At 56.3% G+C, this 22,473-nt stretch overlaps 1 protein-coding gene across 1 annotated transcript in view; it reads left to right on the forward strand.

Annotated features, from left to right (window-relative positions):
• Positions 1-22,473, forward strand: part of SDK2 (sidekick cell adhesion molecule 2) — a 259,629-nt gene that overhangs the window by 151,660 nt on the left and 85,496 nt on the right. Inside the window, 3 exon segments of the mRNA XM_047080554.1 lie at positions 1,609-1,715; positions 12,087-12,234; positions 17,913-18,046. Coding sequence (XP_046936510.1) covers positions 1,609-1,715; positions 12,087-12,234; positions 17,913-18,046 — 389 coding nt within the window.

The raw sequence follows: 22,473 nt of genomic DNA on the forward strand, positions 1-22,473 counted from the left end.
CCTCCGTAGGATTAAGTGAACGACACTCGAATGTAGACCCACAGCCGGGTGCCTCTGTTCACATACGACAAGGAGTGTGAAGCTAGCGGGCTTTGCGTAAGATTTAAGTTTATTAAAATTTGTTAAAATTGCTTTTATGCTGAGATTACATTTCTTCTCGATGACCTCAAAATGTCCCTTTCAGAGAAAATGCTGACCAGTTCTATTTATTTTTCTCCCCCAACCTGGCACTTTTTAATATTATCTTTTTTTTTTTTTCTTGCTTGCTTTTTTTGGGTTTCTGGTTGGTTGATTGTTTGTCTGTTTGCTTTTTGGTTGGTTGGTTTTAATGATCTTACTTGGCAAAGTAAAAACTTGACAGTTTTATATCAAGCCCCATTTTTTTAAGTGTTACTGGTCCGTGCCAGCATTGGCATATCCCGAGGACAAGGGACACTGAGCTTGTCCACCAAGTCTGGGTAAGCCTCAGGACACGCAAGGATGGAGATGTTCTAGGCACAAGCCCCTTGATCCTCTGAGGTTCCCGCTGGGCCATTCGTTGCCCAGGGACAGGAAAGGTCATCACAGAGGGGGTGTCAGGAGAACTAGCCCCGCCCACCCCAGAGAGCACCACCTGCCCATGTCTTGCCCACCAGAAGTTCCTGTCCCGACCTGGCCTTGCATCCGCCCCGCCTCTCAGCCAGATCGGCACGTACCTGTTCTCCAGCCACCTCTCCCCCAACACCAGACCCTGCTGCTCTTTGAGCCAGTCATGTGCTCCCAGAGCGGCTCCTCAGGTTCATGCATCCTGGCCTCAGGGCCCACTCATACAGAAATCCAGTCTGTCCTGCTCAGAAGGCTCTGCCTCTTCCCTCCACAAAGCTGCAGTGGGGCTAACTTTAAGAATGGAACGACGCGGGGCGCCTGGGTGGCGCAGTCGGTTAAGCGTCCGACTTCAGCCAGGTCACGATCTCGCGGTCCGTGAGTTCGAGCCCCGCGTCAGGCTCTGGGCTGATGGCTCGGAGCCTGGAGCCTGTTTCCGATTCTGTGTCTCCCTCTCTCTCTGCCTCTCCCCCGTTCATGCTCTGTCTCTCTCTGTCCCAAAAATAAATAAACGTTGAAAAAAAAAAATTAAAAAAAAAAAAAAAAAAGAATGGAACGACGCAAAGCATCTGGGGAAACGTGTAAACTTCCCTGCCTCTGTCACCCCCGTCCATGTCCACTAATATTTAGTACAGTCCTGGGCCTGGCCAAAAGAGAACGCCCCCACCTTTCTCAGTCACGCGAGTCACAGGCAAGGGAGGACGGCAACCTCCCGCATCCCTGACGTCTCCCGGTGGGAGGCCTGGTCACAGCCAGGGTCAAGGGCTTAGGCGTAGCACCTCCTGTCCTTGGGAAAATGCAGACTCCTTCCTAGGCACCTGAGCAAAAGTCTGGTTGCCTTTGGGAGGGACTTTGCTGTTGACGCGGCCCTTTCTGACTCCAAGACCTGGCCAGAGGATCCAGAACTCCCCCTGGTATTCTTCGTTCAGGAAGAGGCCGACCTGGCGACTTTGCCCTCGATCCCATCTGACGGGCACATCCCTGCACCTGCCTGACTCGCTCATTGGCTGTCTCATCTCCCCCCAGGTACATGATCACCAGCCTGGACCGCACCCACGCGGGCTTCTACCGCTGCATCGTGCGTAACCGGATGGGCGCCCTGCTGCAGCGGCAAACCGAGGTCCAGGTGGCCTGTAAGTACAGCCGGCGACTTGGGGCAGGGTGGGGCGCGAAGCGGGAAAGGGCCCGCAGGGTCCTCACCCGCCACCACGCTCTGGGCAGAGCCAGATCCCGGCCGCAGCCTCCCACGCTCACTGGGTCCTCGTGGTGGCCCTCCCTGCGTATCCGTGAGCCCTCACTCTACGGTTGACGGAGCTGGCGGGAGCTGGCGAGTCCACACCGCTAAGCGACACACGTCTGCCGGCTCTGAGTTCAACTCCGTTTACGTGGGACCAGCTGCTGCTTTTTTAAAACGGGCCCTACCACCTGGTTCATGGGCCTCCTCTGGGCTTGGCTGGGCCTCACACGGGGGGTCTTCATGATGGACCCCCTCTCCGGCTACTTACAGTCTTTTTGGCAGACTTCCTGGCGCCCCCCCCCACCATGACCTTAACCTTTCCCTCCTCCAATTCGCTCAGCCCTGGAGCAGTCACAGGAAGCGGGTCCCATGATCCTCAGGGAGATGCCTCAGGGTGGCACCATGACTCTAAGAGGGAGAGGGCAGATGACAAGTCAGGGTTCCCGGAGGAGCCAGGTGAGCAGACGGCAAAGTGGTCGGTCCCTCCAAGTCCCCCCCCCGCCCCGCCCCCAGTCACTGGAAGGACTTTTTCAAATGGAAGAAGAGAAGGCAGCTTCAAAAGACCCCAAGGGCATCTCAGGGACCAGAGCCCCGGAAGCGCCAACCAACACCCTCCCCCTGAGACTCGGTGTCACCTTCCCAGTCCTGCCCACCCATCCTAAAATAGCTGCTGTATGCCAGAAATGAGCCTCATTATGGGCTGTTTTCTTTCTGGGTTCTTCCAGGGGCAGAGGTCCAAGGTTGCACAGTGGGACATGGGAATATGGAAAGCTTTAGTCAGCCTTGAAATTTAAAAAAAAAAAAAAAAAAAAAAGGCCACCTTCTCATCCAGAGCCTACAGGGGCTCGCCTCTGAATTAGCACAGGAGAGAGCTGGCTACTTGAACAGAAGTAGGGGAGAGAAATCTAAAAGGAAAACCTCAAGCGAGGCAAAGAGTGTTGATAATAATTATGGAAAACAACCGTAATCAAAAGTGGAGGACGGATTGTCTCCATAAATCAGCGCTAAAGGCAACTCAGCTCACTCAGAGGAGTGGAAAAGCCCTGAATTAAAATGATGGACCAGGGCACTGTCAGCGGCTGGAGGGCTCCCGGGGAGCTTGATTTAGCCAGTGCTCGGATCCCGCAGGACAGGGGCAGGGCCGTGAGCCAGCCTCCAGACAGATGCGCGTGCACGTGTGGGCCCGTGTGCGTGCAAGTGCATGTGCCTGAGTGTGGGCTCATGCATGAGGGTGCACATGTGTGTGTCTGCACTGGTCTGCGTCTTTGCCCCCCGCCCCGCCGCCGTGTGTGGGCGAGAACGTGTGTGCAAGCGTGTGCACGTGCATGTATCCGTGTGTGTGTGTGTGTGTGTGTGTGTGTGTGCGCGCGCATGGCATACACTGTTCCGGCCAGAGGCAGAGCAGTGAGCTGGCACCTGCACCCTCCAGTCAGCCCAGCCTCCGCCCCTCCACTGCCCCCCACGGGGGGATCCCTGTCCTCTCAAAGCCAAGTGTCACCCTGGGCTTCAGGAGCCCCCACAGTTGCCCCCCCAGGCTACGCAGCGCTGCTCCCTGGCTGTGCCTGGGTGGCTACAGGTGGTCCCTGGCAGAGAGCAAGGGGTACCTGGAAGGGGCTGAAGCACCGGACGGAGTGGGGAGGCCCGGGTCCACCCTCTTCTTGACCACCAGCTGCGGCTCCCGGGGCCAGCCCTGAGAGCCCGCCCCTCAAACTGCGCCCAACCGCTCTGTTTCATAGCGTCGTAAAGTAGAAACCACTGTCTACAGCCCTCTGGGACCTAAAGCCAGGGGGGTCAGGTGAGCCCTGGGAGCTCCACGTGGCAGCTGAGAAAACCACCCCTCCTCACAAGTTAAGGAAGGCTTCACCCAACCATGGTGGCCACGGCGGGACGGAGAAGGGAAACCCACGTCTCGTCCCCTCCCTTGCTGGACACGCTTGTCTCTTGGGGAGCTGGGGCCGGGGAGAGGGGTCTCACTCTTGCTCTTTAGTTCTGGAAGTTGAAGAATCTGCTGTCCAACCTGTCCCCTCCTCAAGACACCTTCCAGGACCCGGGTGCTGGGGCAGGTGAGACCTGGCGAAACCATCCCCACCCACAACCTCGCTCTGTCCCGCCTGTTGCCATGCTGGGCCGCGCCCCCTTTTCTCTCCGTCCTTATCCCACAGCCTGCAGGGTAGCGCCCCCACCCCCACTGCATGGATGAGAAAGACAAGGCTGGCGGGGGCAGGGAGGGCATGAGGCGACCACCTGGGTCACACGGTGAGGAAGTACCAGAAAAGGACTTGAACCCGCAGCTGCCTGATTCCGAAACACTCCCCTCACCACACTGCCACCTGAGGTCGGGAGGAGAAAAATCAAAATGGGGTGGAGGGGGGGAGAAGAAGGGGGGTGATTGCCTGCTAAGCTCAAGGTTCAAATGGAATCACATGGATGCCCTGGAGTGTCATGTCCCGTGTCCAGACAGCCCCGCAAATAGGTGCTGTGTCCACCCAGGATGGACGCCGTCTCACACGGGGTGGGGGTCACACGCTCTTGGCTGTCAGCGGCGGCCAGCGTGAAATTGCTTGTAAATAAATCCCGGGTTCTTCTGTGCCTAAAACACGGCCATGCCGTGGGGACGGGGATCAGTAGGTGTGGCTTCCAGCGCCAGCCTCCGCCCTGAGTGGCTTAGGGCTCTGGGCACCTGGTGTAGGTGCACAGGGGGGCGCACAGGGACAGATAGAGGAGGACGTGTGGCCTCCGTCCCCCTGGAAAGGTGAGCACGTGCCCCAAGACCCCTTAGAACAATCACAGACACAGGGTCAAGCTCATGTCCCGAAGGAGATGCTAAGGGAGGTACAGCGGGGCCTCCAGAAGGATCCCTCCTCCGGTGTGGCTGTGCATGCGTCTTTCCTCCGTGGGTTCCCAGGACAGGTCTGAGAGGCAGGGGGGCAGGAAGGCGTGTTACGAGCCCCATCTCGAGATGAGGCAACTGAGGCTCAGAGGAGGTAGGAGACAGCCCAGGGGCCCGCAGCCGGCCTTTCTACCTCCCACCTTTCCTTGCCTCGCCTACCGCCACACTGTAGGGTAGAGCCACGAACCCCCAGTTCAAATCCAGGCTCACTTCTCCCTGGCTGTGTGACCTTGGGCAAGTTACCTCACTTCTCTGTGCCTTTGCCTCCTCTTCCCTGGGTGTGAAAATGGAAGCTAATATTAGTGCCTAGCTTGTCCGGCTGTCACACAGCGCCCCGCCCACAGGGTCGAGAAGGCTTTCTCCTGTCCATACGGCCAACCAGGGAGGGTGTCCGGGAATAAGCATTTGCAGACTTTTCTCACTCTGGCCACCTCCACAGGCATACTCCTAGCCACCGCGTCTGCTCCCCGAGCTGGGGCCAGGGCAAGGCAAGTGAGGTATGGAGGCCGCACAATTCGAGGCGGTGCTCCCTCCCCGGTACTCACTGTGCACCTGCAGGGTGCTGAGAGCGGTGCCTCCTTACATCTTCCACCTGGCTCACCCAGTCCATCTAAGGATGGGTGGGGAATGGCTGCTTTTCCAGATGCCTCTGTCTCCCCTTGCGAAGGTTTCTGCCTCCCAGGGCGGAGGGCTTTGACCCGTCGGGTGATGCTGCCTTTGGAGGCTCCTTCCAGGGCTGGGCCCAGCGGGACCCCCCTCTGGCCCCCACCCACCCCCTTCCCAAAGAGGGACTGTGAACCGGGTTCTAACGAGAAATGAATAAGGCGGCTGTGCTAACAACTAATGATAATGGCCAAGTCGTTACCAAAAGATTCTTTACGTGTTTTTAATTACAGCAATTAAGAGGAAGTCAATAAAACATCCACCCCCTCCCCAGCTCCCTTTCTGCCGGCATCCCCCCCCCACCACCACCACCCCCATTAGTCTCTTCTTTGTTTTTTTTTTTTTTTAAGTTGCCATAAATTTCTGGCTTGCGGCAAGCTGGCTGAATGGCTGAGGGGGATAGGAGAGCCTTCCTGGGTCAAGAAGCCTTCCTGGCCGTCCACATCCACGTCCTGAGGCCACCTCTGTGTTCTCCTCACCTGGGCCACATCCCTGGCTCCTCCCCCGGCCCTCGTCCCTGGTCGGACGGAAGCAAGGAGGGGAGTCAGAGGGTTAAGGTGTCTTCAGGCCAGGGAGCAGCAAGTGCAAAGGCCCTGGGGTAGGTTTGGGTGTCTGAGGCCAGGGTAGCTGAAGCAGAGTGAGGGAAGGAGAGGGTGGAAGGCGATGTAGCCGAGGAGGTGGGGCATCGGGGACAGGCGGCGGCCTCCAAGAAGTGAGTGGCACTTGTGATGTTACTCGCGGTGCCACGGAAGCGTGCGTGGTTGGGGGAAAGAGGTACGATGCGGCCTGGTTGGAGGGAGGAGCATTGTTTTCATAATAAGCAGACAAAACCACAATGAAATACCATCTCGCGTCCAGCCGATCGGCCACACCAAGGTGGCCAGCGAGACCAAGAGTGGCCAGAAACTCCCATCCGGGCCGGCGGGGGTGGGAGGCGGGAAATTGGTGCAGATCCATGTAACGCTGTTCGTAGCCGGGCAGCAAAGCGCTGAAAACAGAGTCAGCCAGCAGCTGCACTTGCTCCCTCCACACATGGACGTCCATGCGGCCGTGGCGATGACTCAGCTGAGTGCTAGCGCATAGACGGAGCTCCAAAAAAAAAAAAAAAAAAAAATGCACACACACACACACACACACACATCACAGTAGACGACCTATAAAAATAATCCCAGGTATAAAGGGACTGAAGCCAAACTACCCTAACCGAACTTTGTTCAGGGAATCATCTCCGTCTGGTGATGCTTGGGGGGAAGGCAATGCAGGGTTAACACAACATTCGGGGTGCAGTTACCTCTGGAGAGGGAGGGGGCGTGACTGGGGGGGGACACCATGGGGGTGTGGTGAGGTTTGTTAGCGTTCTGTTCCCTAAGCGGGGTTGGGGGGTATGTGGGTGTTTGTTCTGTTCTTCTTTAAAGTATCCATATAATTGGGGCGCCTGGGTGGCTCAGTCGGTTGAGCGTCCAACTTTGGCTCGGGTCATGATCTCGCGGTCCGTGAGTTCGAGCCCCGCATCGGGCTCTGTGCGGACAGCTCAGAGCCTGGAGCCTGTTTCGGATTCTGTGTCTCCCTCTCTCTCTCTCTCTCTCTCTCTCTCTGCCCCTCTCCTGCTCACGCGCTGTCTCTCTCTCAAAAGTAAACATTAAAAATTAAAAAAAAAAAAAAGTATCCATATAATCATAATCGCTCTTCTGTACATGTGACATATTTTGTGATTTTAAAAAAAGTGTTTTAGAAATAAGAAAAAGCAATGACTGTATTCTGGAGTGGAGTGCATACTTCACGAGACCTTTTAAGCTGTAACAAAGACATCAGGAATTTTTAGGCCACTTCCAGCTGTGCCCCAGGCTTACACTTCTTTGCTCGCAGGGGAATTTGTTGGGAAAGGTAGATCAGCGCCACGGATGTAACATGGGGTGTTAACAAGCGTGTACCTCGGAGGGGAAGCGCCGAAAACCCTTACCTGTTTCTGCCTTGGTGTGCATGCTCTTTCCCAGGGGTTCCTGGGTCCCCAGGCTCTGCCAGCACGGGGCCTCCTTCCTTCCAGCCTTTCTGTGGCACGGGGGCCGGCTGAGCGGATGCCCCCTTGGCCCTTTGCTGCTGCTGTTTCCGTATGCGCATGGCTGTGCCCTGGGGCCGGTGAGCAGAGCTGGAAGCCTGTGGAGTGGAGAGAGTGGGAGGGTGCTGGGGGCCTGAGAGCCACGGGAGGCAGGGAGCTTGTGGGATGGAAACGTGGAGAAGAGCATCAGCTGCAGAATTTGGACCCAAACCAGCTGTGCCCTTCCTTCCATCCCTCTCGCAGTGCATTCACGCACGCCTGAATGCGCGTGTCCGGCCATCCACCCTCCCGCCCTCCTTCCGTCCATCCGACCGTTCCTCCCTTTCTCCATCCGTCCCCTCCTCCCTCCACCCATCCACCTCTTCCTCCCTCCCTCCATCCATTCATCCATCCCACAGTAGGGGCTCAGCCAGAGCCATTGCATGATGGCATTAGGTGAGTTTAGAGAGAACATACAGTGTGCAGAGCACAGGTACCTCGTAAGGACGTGCTGATGAACACCGCTGCCTCGTGAAGCCCACAGTATAGCAGGGAGAGAGAAAGAATGTGCACGAAGCATGTCAACGGAGGGGACGAGTCATGGAAGAAGCAGGGAGGAAATGCAGAAGGGGGGCCAGGTTCGAATGCTGGCCCTGCCCTGCCCTGACTGCTTGACGTGGGATAAGCCACTCTGTCTCCATGAGCTTTAATTTCCTCACTGACGAAATGGAGCTAATAAAACTGGAGAGAGGAGAAAGAAACACTATTACCATGAAATTGCTTTAAATTGTTCAAATATATCTTCGGAGTTCCGTGCAAAGTTTTTTAAATAGATAAAATTATTGTGAGAACGGAAATCGATGTGATTTATTGATGCAATTTTTTTATAGACAGAGCCAAGTAATGGAAATTAATAAACAACTTAAAATGTGTATTTATTAGAGTCGAGCTGACCGGGGCAGCATGAGGAGTACGCGAAGGTGAAGTCCACTTAGGAAGGACACTGACACAGGGCCAGCATTCAGCGGTCTTTGCTCTTTAGTTGTGTTTGGTGGCTTAGGGTAATCTTTGTTGAAGAGGTAGATATTTAAACTAAACTGTGAAAAATGTGGACGATTCTAATATTTTAATACTGTAAATATGAGGTATAATTTTTAGCACTTTAACATACTCTCCCAGTTGCTGTGGCTGTGTAACACATTGCCCTCAATCATAACAATGTCCAGCAATCATCTAGTATACTCACCGAGTGCGTGAGCCTTGGATCGAGACGGGACATGGTGGGGATGGCTTGTCTCTGCTCTGTATGAGTGAGGTCTCCGCTGGGAGACTTATTTAAAGGCTGGGACCTTGTCTGTCCACTGTTGGTGCTGACTGTCATCTGGGGGCTTCATTTCCTCCATCCATGGGCCCTTCTCATGTCCAAGTGGGCCAGATTGAGCTTTCTTACAACATGGCGGCTGGATCCCAAGTAGGAGTGTCCGGACAGAGAGGGAGATCTAGATGGAAGCTGCATCCTTTTGATGACCTGGCCTTGGATGTCGTACATCATCATTTCCAGCACATTCGTGAGAAGGCTATGTTGAATGGGAGATAAATATTGATGCAGCCATCTTTGGAAGGATACACCCAAGGGGTGCCTGGGTGACTCAGTCACTTAAGCTTTCGACTCTTGATTTTGGCTCAGGTCATGATCTCACGGTTCATGAGATCGAGCCCCACATTGGGCTCCGTGCTGACAGCACAGAGCCTGCTTGGGATTTTCTCTCTCCCTCTCTCTCTTCCCCTCCCCTGATGACACACACATGCTCGCTCGCTCGCTCTCAAAAAAAATACACTTTAAAAAATAAGAAGAAAGATCCATCCTGACACATACATGTGGTATCTCACGTAATCCTGACTGTAACCTATGAGGAAGGGACTCTTCATAGCTCCATTTTTCAAAAGAGGAAATTAAAGCTCAGCGAGGTCAAAATTTTTCCCAAAGTCATGCCTAATAAATAACAGAAGTAGAATTTGAACTCAAATCTCAGTGACTCCAAAGCCATTACCAGTGCATTTACCGCCTGCCAGATTTAGAACAAGGATGCCCGACAGCACCTTCTATTCGCCGAGATACTTAATTGGCTGGATCTCTCCGAGATGCTGTTGAATCACGGCGCCTTGGTGAATCACGGCTTGTTCTGGTGGCTTTCTAGGCAGGGGCCCCGCACGAGGACAGGCCTGAGATGAGAAGCAGGGTGTGAATAATCCAGTGTGGCAGGACGGCAGTGACGTGGTTACCATGGAAAGGTTGGTTGGGGTCAGAGTAGGAGGGACCTCGAAACCGAGCGAGGGAATTTAGACTTTCCTGGGGGGTCACGAGGAGATGCCGAAGGTTCTGGGCAAGTCAGTGATATGGCCAGAAAGAGCAAATAGGAAGAGTGTGGGAGATGGTTGGGTGTGGGGAGCCTCCGGGGAGCACGTGGGGTGGGGGGCTCAGCGCAGCTGGAGTAACGGGGTGGGCTTGGTGGTGGGCCTGCGGGAATTGGGGAAAACACTTGGACGCACATTCCTGAGGAAGAGTCGTAGGACCCTGTGGGGACAGGGAGGTGAATGAAGCACCATGAAAGCCTCCAGGGATCTGAAAACCCAGGTGGTCTGGGCAGGTGCAGGTGGGATGCTATTCACAGAACTGAGATAACAGGAAGGTAAGATGTGCCAACATTTTCGGTGGGAAATCGAGTGTTGGGTGCTGGGGCTCGGGGAAGAGCCAGAGGAGATGTGAGAGTCTTTGCGAGGCCTCCAAGGGGGCAGGGTGGCCGAGAAGAGAACCGAACCCAGGACTTTGGGAAAGGAGAGCACAGGCCTGTGGTTCTCAAACTTTGAGGTACAGCGGTGTCCTCAGGAGGGCGAACCAAGAACTCGGAGATACAGGTGCATTGAAGCAGGGTCTCTCCGTGCCCCGGGGAGGAGCGGAGGAGGGGAAGAGATCGGTGGGCTGCCCGAGTTCCCAGGGGGTGCTGAGACCCACCAAAGTGTAAGAGCGGCTGGCTTGAGCCCAGACTGGTAGTTCTCAACCTTGGCTCACGTTGGAGCTACGGGAACAGCTTTAGAAATATCCACATCCAGGGGCGCCTGGGTGGCTCAGTCGGTTGAGCATCTGACTTCGGCTCAGGTCATGATCTCACTGCTCATGGGTTCGAGCCCCGCGTCGGGCTCTGTGCTGACATCTCGGAGCCTGGAGCCTGCTTCAAATTCTGTTTCCATCTCTCTGCCCCTCTCCTGCTCGTTCTCTCTCTCTCTCTCAAATACAAAATAAAACATCTAACAAAATGTTTAGAAACATCCACGTCCCACCACCCCCAAAGGTTCTGACCTCGGGGAACATTCGAAGCCCCTCAGGCCTTTCTGAGGTTTAGCCAGGCTGCCAGACTCCCAGGTGAAGGAGAGGGAGAAGAGGCAGGGGTATTCGAGGGCTTGAGAAATAACAGTCAAAGCCGCACGAGACCAGGTGGCATGGGATGTGGCCCCCTTGGTCAGGGAGGGGACAGTGGGCAGTGGGGACATGCAGGGTAAGTTTTCGGTGACCTGAGCCTGATTGCACATGGGAGTTCCGATGGCCAGCTCACACCGAGCAAGTTCCTGAACTGGCATCAGCACTTTTTTTCCCCTAAACTCCGTAGGTGATTCTAACTGGCACGTGGCCAAGTTGAGGACAGTGATGCTTCTCACACTTGAATATGGACACACTTCACCGGGAGTCTGGTTACGATTCAGGCTCTGATTCAGTGGGCCTGGGGTGGGACCCGAGACCCTGCATTTCTAACACCACGCGGGTGGTGCCCATGCTGCTGGCCCACAGGCCACACTTTGAGTAGCGAGGATGTCCGTCAGTGTTCAGAAGTCATGACTTTCCGCACAAACACCGCTTCCCGTACCCCACTGTAACCCTCAGCTGCTGGAATCAAACCCCACCCCGACGTCAGCAGGCAGGTGGGCGACCAGAAGTCTCCTGCCTGCATGTTCCCTTCCCCTCCTGGCTGACATATCGGAGCTGGGATAAGTGTTCCCCTCCGTATCTGCCAGCGGGGTAGGCATGTTTTTAAAAGAGCAATATGGTGTTTCCATTCGCACATCCATGCAGCTTCGTACACTTCCCACCCGAGGCAGAGGAGGGAAATCATCTCCATACTCGATTATGAGCATCCAAGACCCCACCCTCTCCAGCGTCCCCGACCTTCCCTCCCCCAAGAGCGTAGGCAACCAGCCCCAGGATGCGCCCTTCATCCCACCCTGGAACCCCGGGGCAGCTCTGCCTGACTCTGGTCTCTGAGGTCTGAGTTCAAATCCTGGCTCGGCCCCTTCCTAGCCGCGTGCCCTCGGACAAGTTAAGGAACCTCTCTGAGCCTGTTTTGGGCGGTTTCCTCCTCTGCAAAATCTGTGAAATAATGACCAACCTCTCGTGGTGGCTGGATGCATCGGTCGATTCGTGGATATGTGGATATAAACCCCCAAGCACAAAGCAGGCGTGTCATAATGATGGGGTTAGAGGGTGGGGTGACGGGGTCATGGGGGTGGTCTGAGCACGGGGCGGGGGTGGGGCGGAGGACGCTCCTTCCCCTCCGGCACCTGCTGCCACCGCTCCCGGCCTGGGAGCCTGACAAGCGGACCCTCACACGTGCTCTTTCGTCCCGCAGACATGGGGAGCTTTGAGGAAGGCGAGAAGTACCAGAGTGTCTCCCACGGAGAAGCAGCCGTCATCCGCGCCCCACGCATCGCCAGCTTCCCGCGGCCACAGGTGACCTGGTTCCGGGACGGCCGCAAGATCCCGCCCAGCAGCCGCATGTGAGGCCCTGCTCCGGGGAGGGGGATGCAGGGGGCTCACCCTGGGAGAAGGGCTTGGGGACCTCCCGGATGATGACGAGAGAAGGGCGGCTTATGAGGAGGGGCTCTCTGGGAGCACTCGTGTGGAGCCTTGGGGGCACGACGGCTCAGTCGCCTTCCCAGGGGTTGGCCTCCCTCTCAGCTGGGGATCCCTCCTGCCTCCCAAAGCCCTTAAACCCCCGACAGGCACCCTCCCCATCCGTGGGAGGGCGCGGGCACGTCCCTGGCAGGGTGGCCTCCGGGGTGTTTCCCATGTGGGGTGTGGGTGCGGCTGTGTGTGTTTTAGCTGCGGGGAGGAGGGGAGGCCCGGCAGGGAGGGACACACATGGCCCTTTCAGCACGAACAAGGACCCCTCTGTGTGGCCCGAGGCGTGGGTTGTGGGCCTGTGGGCAGGAGCCGTGGAGCCAGCACCTCCACAGAGGGCGAGGGCCAAAGCATTTCCTCCGGGGACTCTCCCGGCCCTCCCGATCCCTCCTCAAGGTCTGGAGCCAGCCCAGGCTTTCTTTCCCCTTTTGGACTCCAGCTGTCCCCTACACCCAGCAAAGAAAGACCACCTTTGTCCCGGTCTCCTCGGGCCACAGGTCAATGATGGGTGGAGCCCCTCCTGGTCTCGGGAGCCCAGACGGACGGTCCTTGCCTTTGGGGAACATAAAGCCAAGTGAGCGAAGCGTAACGAGAATAACATGGGAACATCCTGGCAGTAACAGCGGCTGTCATTTATCGGGTGCCTGCTGTGTCCTCGCACCTGGGCTCATAACCACACTGCCCGTGTGGCCCTGTCCTTTAGCATCAGGGCGCACCTCCAAGCAGGAGACACCCTATCTCCATCCCCGCCTGATCCCCAGAGTGCGCGCTCAAAAGACATCCGCCGCGTGAACGACCGTCACAACAGCCGTATGAGGTGGCTGGCTTTGTCCCCGTTTTACGGACGGTAAAGTCCCCCCAAAAGTGTAACGACCCGGCCACATCTCACACAGCTGGTTCCCGGCTTGCCGACCCCAGAATCAAGGTCCTTAATTCTGTCTTAAGTGGAAATTAGGTGACAGCAGGGACGGAGACCAGGAGAGAAGAAGGATACAGTGATTGTGCTTGTAGAGAATCGGTCCCGGTAGGGTGGTTCTCAACGTGGCTATACCTGTGGAAATGGGCTTGGACGATTTAAAATACGTTGGATCGTGAGGAGCCTGGGTGGCTGAGTCAGTGAAGCGTCTGACTTCGGCTCAGGTCATGATCTCACAGCTCCTGAGCTCAAGCCCCGAGTCAGGCTCTGTGCTGACAGCTCAGAGCCTGGAGCCTGCTTCCAACTCTGTGTCTCCCTCTCTCGCTGCCCCTCCCCCACTCGTGCTCGCTCTCTCTCTCTCTCTCTCTCAAAAATAAATAAACATCAAATTTTTTTTAATTTAAAAAGACTTTTTAAAAATACGTTTGATCTTTAGATCCTACCCCCCTACACATTCTCATTTCGCTGAAATGGGGGCACACTCTGGCCACTGGGGGTCTCTTAAAACTCCCCAGTGACTCTGCCGTGGAGCCACAATTGAGAACCACTCTCCTAGGTTAGATCCATTAGCTACAGATATGATACTGCTGCGTAACAAAAGGTCCCAGGGACCCGAAGCAGTAAGCGTTCACTTGTCATGTGAATCTGCCGATGGGGACCTTGGCTGGACTCTCTCACTTGCCTGGGGTCGCCTGGCTCTTGATGAATTAAAACAACCAGGCCACTCTGCTCCGTATGTACCGTGCCCCACTCGGCTAGCCCCGGCTTCTGCTGGCAATGACAGAGGACCAGGGAGGAAGCGGGAGCGGAGACCTACTTACCAAGCCTCTGCTAACATCCTGATGGTAGAAGAGGGTCACGTGGTAAAAGTCAACCTCAAGAAGGGAGGGATTAACTCTGCGTCTTGAGTGGGGAGACCCATGAAGGCACACGCCAAAGGGTGTGGGTACGGGGCAGGTGAAACTTTGGAGTTGACCCCGGGGTTAACACAGGGACGGCCTGACTCATGCTGCGAGGGGGCTCATGCTTCCTCAGGCCTAAGGGCCAGTGAGGCCAGCAGATCAGGGGTTACCATTGACACAGATGCTGGGCTGCGTCTCAGCAAGGGGATGCTTTGCCACACGGGTGCAGAGACGGGTGAATGAGTCCTTCCTTCTCTGAGGTTCTCACACAGTTCCAGGCGTATCAGTGATGGCATCCTGCAGGCCAGTCCGTTGGCAGAGGCTGCCTGGAAGACGGTGTTGAGAAGGACACTGGGGCCCCATCCAGACTCCGTGGCAAGGGCAGTGCCGTGACGGTTCGATGGCGTGTGCCGTGGCTGCGGGGAGGGCTCGTAGGCACCCCTCTACCGTGTTTGCCGTGGCGGATGAAAGCCTCACTCCCATCACCCCTTGCCTAACACCTTGCCACCCCCTTTTCTCACTCCTGCCCTCTGTCCTCACCCCCTTTTCGTTCCCAGCAGCCTCTGGCACCAGGACAGAATGATCCTGGCTTACACACACGTGCCCGCCCTCGTGGTCGCGCCCACCACCTCCCCACCCCCACCAGCACTCCAGCCAAACGCAGGAGAGAACACTGGAGATTTTATCTCCGCAATTACAGCAGATTAATATTCATAGCTGAGAGGAAAGGTCCCTGGAAGCAAATTCTCTGGCGTCTGTTTGCCAGAGATACGCATCTGATGGGCGCAATCAGCCAGAGGGGCGTGCAGGGGTGCTGGAGGCGGGTGCTATCTCCAGAAGGCTGCTCTCCCTGCCGGGACAGAGACGGCGATTAGCCACACTTCGCCTGTGCCCTGGTGCCCGTTGCTGAAAAGGAGACAAGATTCCCAACAAAGACACATGCTGGGGGCTTTGGTCAGGTTCTGGGATGATTTCTTTTATTCTTAATGAAATTATCAATTGGGCCCCCGTGGACCTGAGGGAAAAAAGGGCTGGCTTAATAGGGGTAGTGGTTGGGAGGTGGGGTTGGGAGCTGGGCCAATCAGGGAAGAGGGAAAGACCTAGTAAATTGGAACCAGAGGAGTGTGGCTGAAGAATGCAGCCCAGCCCCTGCCCGAGAGTTGAACCCTGACCTCCAGCTTCTTCGGGAGTGGGCGTATCTGGGATGCAGCAGGCCAGAAGTCCTTTTGAGTACCAGAGACAGCTCTGTGGACTCTGGAAGTGAGGTACAGGCCCATTCCAGAACCATCTATCAAGGGGGTGGTCATCCCGCAGAAGGCTTGAAGTCCACGGACCTCAGCCCCCTGCTGAGGGTGGAGGGAGGGCAGGCCAAAGTCATCAGTGCTTCCCAGCCCGTCTGCCTGCCACGTTCCGGTCCACATTCAGAGCACCGCCCCTGGCCCGGGGGGCCCCAGCACAGAGTGCTTTCCTTGCCTCGAGTGCTGGTCAAGACGATGCCAGCTGCACTTACGGACACCCCCCCCCAAAATCCCAGGGACTTAGCACCAGGGAAGTGGATTTCACACTCAACTAAAGTCCTGGCACAGGCAAGAGATGGGAGGGTCGCTTCTCCACCGACATTTGGGGCCTCTGCCATCCTCAACACTGGGCTTCAGAGCTGCCCTGCTCTGACAGAGGGGAGAACCTAGGACTCGCACGGGGTGGGGGGGGGTTCTTAGGGTCCGAACCTGGAGGTAGTGCACACACCTTCCACCGTATACCTGCCAGCCCAGCCCCGCTGTCCCACCGCCTTCCCCTCAATGGCAGGGGCGCCTGAAACAGGTAAATGAACTGCCATCTCACCCAGGCCAGCGCATCTCAGCGACGGCACAACCCACACTTGGGGTCCAATAAGTCCCTGTTGTGCCCCTGGGTAAGAACCACTGAGGATCCATCATAATATAGACAAAAGAGAGCAAAAGGAGAGATCGGTGGGTGGGGTGGGTCTTCATCGCCCAGGAGAGAGCACATTGGAGGTGGAGACCCTCTGCGGAGGCAAGGGGGGGTTCGGGGCAGTAGATGCACTGGGGAGTGGAACCCAGGGGCACCCGGCGCTCCCAACCCACCAGGGGCTCTGTTCCACCTGAGTCTCCAGTGCCGTGGTGATGGAGAGGGTGGGGGGCTTCAGTGACGTGGTCTAGGGGCACCACTGCTCACCAGATTAGCCCTGACGTTGGACCGTGTGGCAGGCGAGGGCTGCCCGAGACAGAGGGTGACAGCCTCAGGCCAGATGGGGACAGAACCAAAGCAGTGACAGGAATCAGAATCGCTCAACCTCAGGGCTGGGAGGGAGCTTCACAAACATTTCTTCCCCCACCCCCTTCACAGATGTGGAGACTGAGGCCCAGCAGGGAGGAGGAGGTTGTGTGCTCCTTAGAGGCTGGGACCAAACTCATTCTGGAGCTACCCCTACCCTTGACACGGCCCAGTCTTCCTCCCGCACCCCTGCCCGCCCCGCAGACTACACCAAAGGACAAGGACCCACTGGCTTTGTTGTACCTCCCATGAGCTCATTAGCTAGAGGGTTGTTTTCCTCCAGGGGAAAAGAAAAATGGGGCAGGACGACTTTTCTCTCCTATATCCCCAGAGCTCTGCTGACGACGTGACTCAGGCCATGAACCCCCAAAACCAAGAGAGAGGAAACCAGCACAGCCCGGCTGGAGAGGCATTAGCAGGGATGTTTATTTGAGAGCCTGTTTTAAAACTCTGTAACATTCACCTAATGGGAAAATTTGAAAAGAATTCAACTGGGTCTGTCCTTGTTAAACTAACATTAAGGATGTTTAACAGCTGTCTCGGGCACATCACATTAAAATCCAAGATAGACTTGACAAACTAATGGTTTTGTTTGTCATCAAGAGAATGGGTGAGAGGGGGAGCCGGGCAGAGCGGGCGTGGGCAATGCTCCCGGTGCTGTCTCACCCACGTCGGATGGGGCCCCCAGCTTCCTGCCTGGACGGACCCCTTTCCCTGCCTGCAGACCAGGGGCTGAGGGGCTGAATGATGGGAGCCCCGCAGAGAAAACCTGCACCCCACTGCCCGGCTGGCCTCCTTTTCCCTTCTCAGCCAGCCCAGCCAATCTCACCCTTGGTGACCAGCTTCAGGGAGGTAGAAACTGACACCCTGGGAGGGGGCTGGAGGGAGAGGTGAACCCCCATCATCTGTGTTATAGGCAAACCTGTGGCTTTGGAATCCATCTGAACAAATGTAGGACTAGGTGAAGGCATTGATTCTGGAATGATCCTGCTCATTTCTAAATTCATTATCATCGCCATTCATTCATCCATTCATTCATTCCAGCGAATGGATTTCTTTGGTGCAGAGATGGACACACCCACACACACACACACACACACACACACACACAGCATCAAAGCTATGACACGGGAAAGGACAGAACACATGGGGGGCTCAGACATCCTGGGCCAGGTGTGGGCGGGGGGGGGGGGCGGGAAGCTTCATGTGGACCGTCTCGGACCTCCGTGCATGTGCTGGACTTGGGTCTGACCCCGCCCCACGCTGGCAGTACATTCAGATTTTCTACAAACGAAATTTGCTAAAGTTTAGGCGGGAAGTGGTCCCAGGAGATGGGCTGGAGCAGGGGCTCCGGGAGCCACCAGCTTCTTGTCCTCGCTCCCATCCTCCGATGCTCGGAGCCCCTGGGCCCCTGTCAGACAAATCTTTTTCCTCTGCTCAGAGCCATCACCCTGGAGAACACCCTCGTCATCCTGTCCACGGTGGCTCCCGACGCGGGCCGCTACTACGTGCAGGCTGTTAATGACAAGAACGGGGATAACAAGACGAGCCAGCCCATCACTCTTGCCGTGGAGAGTAAGTGAGCGGCCGGGCCTGGGACGGATGGACGAGCGCGTCATTAAATCTTGGGAACGGGGCTCCAGAGGGTCGTTGGGAAGATGGAACGGTGGCGGAGCGGAGAGGCTGGAGGAGGGCCGGGGAGGGGCCTCTGAGGAATGGGAGGAGGAGACCCAGAAGACGGAAATCCTGCATCGGGGGAGGGGACACTTAGCTGGCTGTCAGCAGGGCCCGAGGCCCAGGGAGGGCGGGGACTGCCGGAGAGAGCGTGCACGTGTGGGTTATAGCCCCCTCTGGGATTCAGGCGCTGACAGGGAGAGCGTGCAGGGGACCGGGCACTCGTTTCTAGAGAAATGGACTAACAGCCTCTACTCAGCGGCTACACACAGAGTGCTGCTTCTACTCAGAGCGGGCCGTCTTCTCTCGGAACATAGGCTCTCAGCCCAGGCTCCTGCCTAAAAATGCCTCTCTGCCGGAAACCACCCAGCACCCCGGAATGGATAGGCAAAGCTCTCCCCAGTGGCAGAGAATAGATGGTAGCAGATGAAAAGGGTCGGCTCCTTAGATCTCCTTTGCCAAGAGGTATTTGTCCAGCTGAGACTGAAGGCAGGTGTCTGATCCCTGCTGGAAATGCTGGGGACCCCTCCCTGGCCTAATTCTCGAAAGCCAGCCAGGCCCCTTCCCTCTGTGCTCCACCCCTGGAATAGGGAAGGAGGGTGGGGTGGCTCAGGCAGCCAGTCCAGGCCCGGAAGCACAGAGTACGTGGGGCCAGAGCGTGTCGCAGCCGCCCAGCAACCACACAAGCTGCGGGAGCCAGATGTTCACGTCTCTCCACATCTGCACCACTCCTGCTCCAAAAGCAAGTCTCATTTATCACCCGCGGTCGCATGGGGACGCAGCCACCAGCAGCAAAAATGAGGGTGCTGGTCTGCATGTGGAGCCTTCCCGTGTCCTTCCCCTGATCCCAGCCTCTGTCTGCCAGTGTCTATACAGCCCAGAACGTTCCTCGGCCTTACCACGTGCCTTCCTGGGCTTTCTGAGCACCAGCAGAATCCCTTCCTGTATCCACAGAATTCTCTCCTTCCCAAGTTCCAGTCTGCCTAGAAAGAGACCTGAACGCAGGGAGGAGAGTTCCATTCCAGATACTGACCTCTCAGGGTCACAGATGTAACCTCTGACGTTGACCTGGGTCAAGGTCTCAGTCTGGTCCCTGTAGCCTTGGGGCCCAGCCATGACCTGGCTCTGCTGTTTCTACAGAGAAAGGAATTTAATCATCAGAGGGAGATGTTTTCCCCCATATATTGTCTAGTGGTCAGAATACCTGGAGTCCAATAGAATTCAGTCATTGTGGAAGAGGCAGTGTTCACGGTCTGCATCAAGGCCGGGCCGTCTTCCTCAGTGACTCAGGTTACCCTGACACCAAAGGTTAGAGCCCCCCACTCGGTGCTCCTCCCCAGAACCCAACCTCCTCCCCCGACTTAAGCCAGCTATCCTGGGGCCCACTGTGAACATCGTTCCCTCTCTTCTCTATCTCAGCTCTGCCCCCCGCAACCCTCCATCTGGCCCAAGGGAGGAGCGTAGGACCCTTCCGGACCCCCGTTATCTGCCCAAGCCTCCCCCGGCTGTCTGTTTCCCCCACCCCATCGCCACTCGCCTCCTGCTCTCACGCGGCGATTTGTACTGGATTAAGAGCAGAATCGGCTGGTTTTCAGCTAATTTCTCCTCCCACGAGTGGTTGAGCTTCAAAACCCTGTTCATGTCACTGACACAAATCCCCCAGCCTGCCTGCCTGCCAGCCAGTTTACTAGGAGCAGTTGCCACTTTACCCACCACCAGCTCTGTCTGCCCTCACTTATCTCACGGAGCCTCGCCTCTCCCTCTGTTCCTCCCTCCTCGTCCCTCCATCCTCCTCAGCCCAGGGCAGTGCTACTTCTTAGCGGCCCTGGGGCGCACAGGGAGCGGTGGGGTGGGGTGGGGGGGCGCTCATGCTCTTCAGAAATGGAAAAGTTAAGAGCAAAGCCAGTGGCCCGGGAGTTGGGAGTTGACCCCTGCCCAGGAGTAACCCTGGTGACCTCACACAGAGTGTCACAGCTCTTGAAAAATGCAAACCCGGGGGCACCTGGGTGACTCAGTCGGTGAAGTGTCCGACTCCTGATTTTAGCTCAGGTCATGATCTCATGGTTCGTGGGGTGGAGCCCCACGTCGGGCTCTGCACTGACAGCATGGAGCCTGCTTGGGGATCCTCTCTCTCTCTCTCTCTCTCTCTCTCTCTGCCCCTCCCCTGTTTGCTCTCTCTCTGTCTCAAAATAAATGTATAACCGTTAAAAAAAAAACAAAAAAGAAATAGGGGAATTAATTTTATTAATGTATTTTATGTGACCCAACATATCCAAAATATTACCATTTTAACACACAATCAATACGGAAAATATTAACGAGGCACTCTGCACCGGGTTTCTTCGTCTTCATACTGAGCCTTCAAAACCTCTGCGTATTTTACACTTGGAGCACATCTCAATTTGGTTGCTCAGTTTTCATCCGAAATACGTGATCTGTGTTTAGACTTCATCAAATTTACAGCTGGAAAGGTGGTGTCGGATACCCATGTTGTTCTACACGTACTTAAAAGTGTTCTAATAACTGATTTGGGGATCCGTTTTTAATTAAATGTAAATTAGGTAAAATTAAATCCCATCAAATCAAAGGGGCGCCACTTTTCAAGAGCTCGCAGCCACCTGTGGTTCTTAGCCCCCGTGTTGGATACCTGCCCGGGAGAAGGGAGCGGCTTACCTCCCTGCCCCCCACCCCCACCCCCACGCACTTGACCCGTGGCCCAGGTGAGTCATGTGGTCCTCAAACTTCCGTTTTCCTCACCTGTAACGTGATGCCTGTGGCAACGTGTAATTGGAGGATTAACTGAGGCGCCTCGGGGAGAAGGCATCACAGTGATGTCCCTCACTGTGACTATTATCAAAATCAGCCAGGGCCCCTGGGTGGCTCAGTGGGTCAACTGTCCACCCTCAGCTCAGGTCATGATTTCACGCTTTGTGAGTTTCAGCCCCACGTCAGGCTCTGTGCTGACAGCTTGGAGCCTGGAACCTGCTGCGGATTCTGTGTCTCCCTCTCTCTCTCTGCCCCTCCCCTGCTTGCACTCTGTCTCTCCCTCTCTCTCAAAAGTAAATAAAATTTAGAAGAAAAAACGAATCAGCCAGGGGCAGCAGGACCCAGCCCCAACCCCGGGTTCAATCCGCATCAGGCACTCACACAGAAGACACCCCTCCTCCTTGCTCTGGTTTGCATGTGATTTTCCTGGCTTGACCTTTGGGCTCCGTTCACCCCACTGTCCAGAGTATGGGTCCAATGGGGCAGATGTCCTGCATTCCGTCCCCAGCCACAGCCAGCCGTCCTCCTCACCCTAGGTGGTCATCTGAAGACCTGCTTAGCCAGGAGCTGACAGGACAGGCCCCCCAGCTGTGAGCACCTGTCAGTAGGATGTGTCCTGCCTGGGGCAAGTCCGTGCCACGCAGGGCCATCTTGGCATCCCCGGTCCACCCCAAGCTGTCCTCTGCTTTCACATCACCCCAAGAGCCTCCCTTTCCAAACAGGAGGCTGGTGAGGTCGGAGGGGAGCCAGGAAACAGGGGGGGAGCGGGGAGGGGCAGAGGGCATTGGCTTGTCCATTTTAGGATCCAGAGACAGGGAGAGATCCATGTGAGCACCGCGTGGGAGGCAGGTGCCAGAGAAGAGGTCACCAGAGCCAAATGTCCAGAGCGGTCGAAGAGAATCAGTGGAGAAAAGGGGATTTGCAACCAGGGGGTCGCCGGTGACAGGGGAAGGGGCGTGCATGCAGGGGGTTTGGGGGAGAGGGGACAGGGATGCCGGTGGCAGCCAGGACCTGGTGGTGCTCAGAGGTGTGTTCAGACAACTTCTGGCAGAGCTGACGGCAGCCAAGAGGGAGAGTTGTTTCCTTCTGTGCCCGAGTGAGGACTGAGCCAGAGAGATGATTTGGGGAGTGGCTAACGGCCTGGGTTTACAGCCTCGGAGACCCGGTCCCCGTTCCTGGTTTTGTCCCTTGTTAGCAACTGCCATTGGGAAGTAAACTGCCTCACTGCTTTGGTCTCCTCCGTTTGTCTCTGCTTTCTCATCTGTAAATTGTGGGATGACGATAATGACCCACCTCCGGTGGCCGTTGTGATGAGCGTCGGTTAGCAGAGTGCCAGGACGGTGCCTGGGATGGTGCCTGGCACGGCACGTGGCCCCTTGCCCTCAGTCGCTGTGACTTTCACCTCCTGGGAGCCTCTGGGTCCATCACGTGGTCTGGTTGGGGTGGAAGACCGGAGACCAGGAATCTCTCCCTGAGGACAGGCAGGTAAATCCCAAGAAGGACGGCCTATCATTTATTAAGGACCTACTATGTGCCAGGTACTCTGCGCTCGCCCCAGACCA

The sequence above is a fragment of the Lynx rufus genome, unplaced genomic scaffold (genome assembly GCF_022079265.1).
Source record: "Lynx rufus isolate CCGP_SWC_20201006 ecotype Redwood Valley unplaced genomic scaffold, mLynRuf1.p SCAF_18, whole genome shotgun sequence".
Taxonomy (NCBI): Eukaryota; Metazoa; Chordata; class Mammalia; order Carnivora; family Felidae; genus Lynx; species Lynx rufus.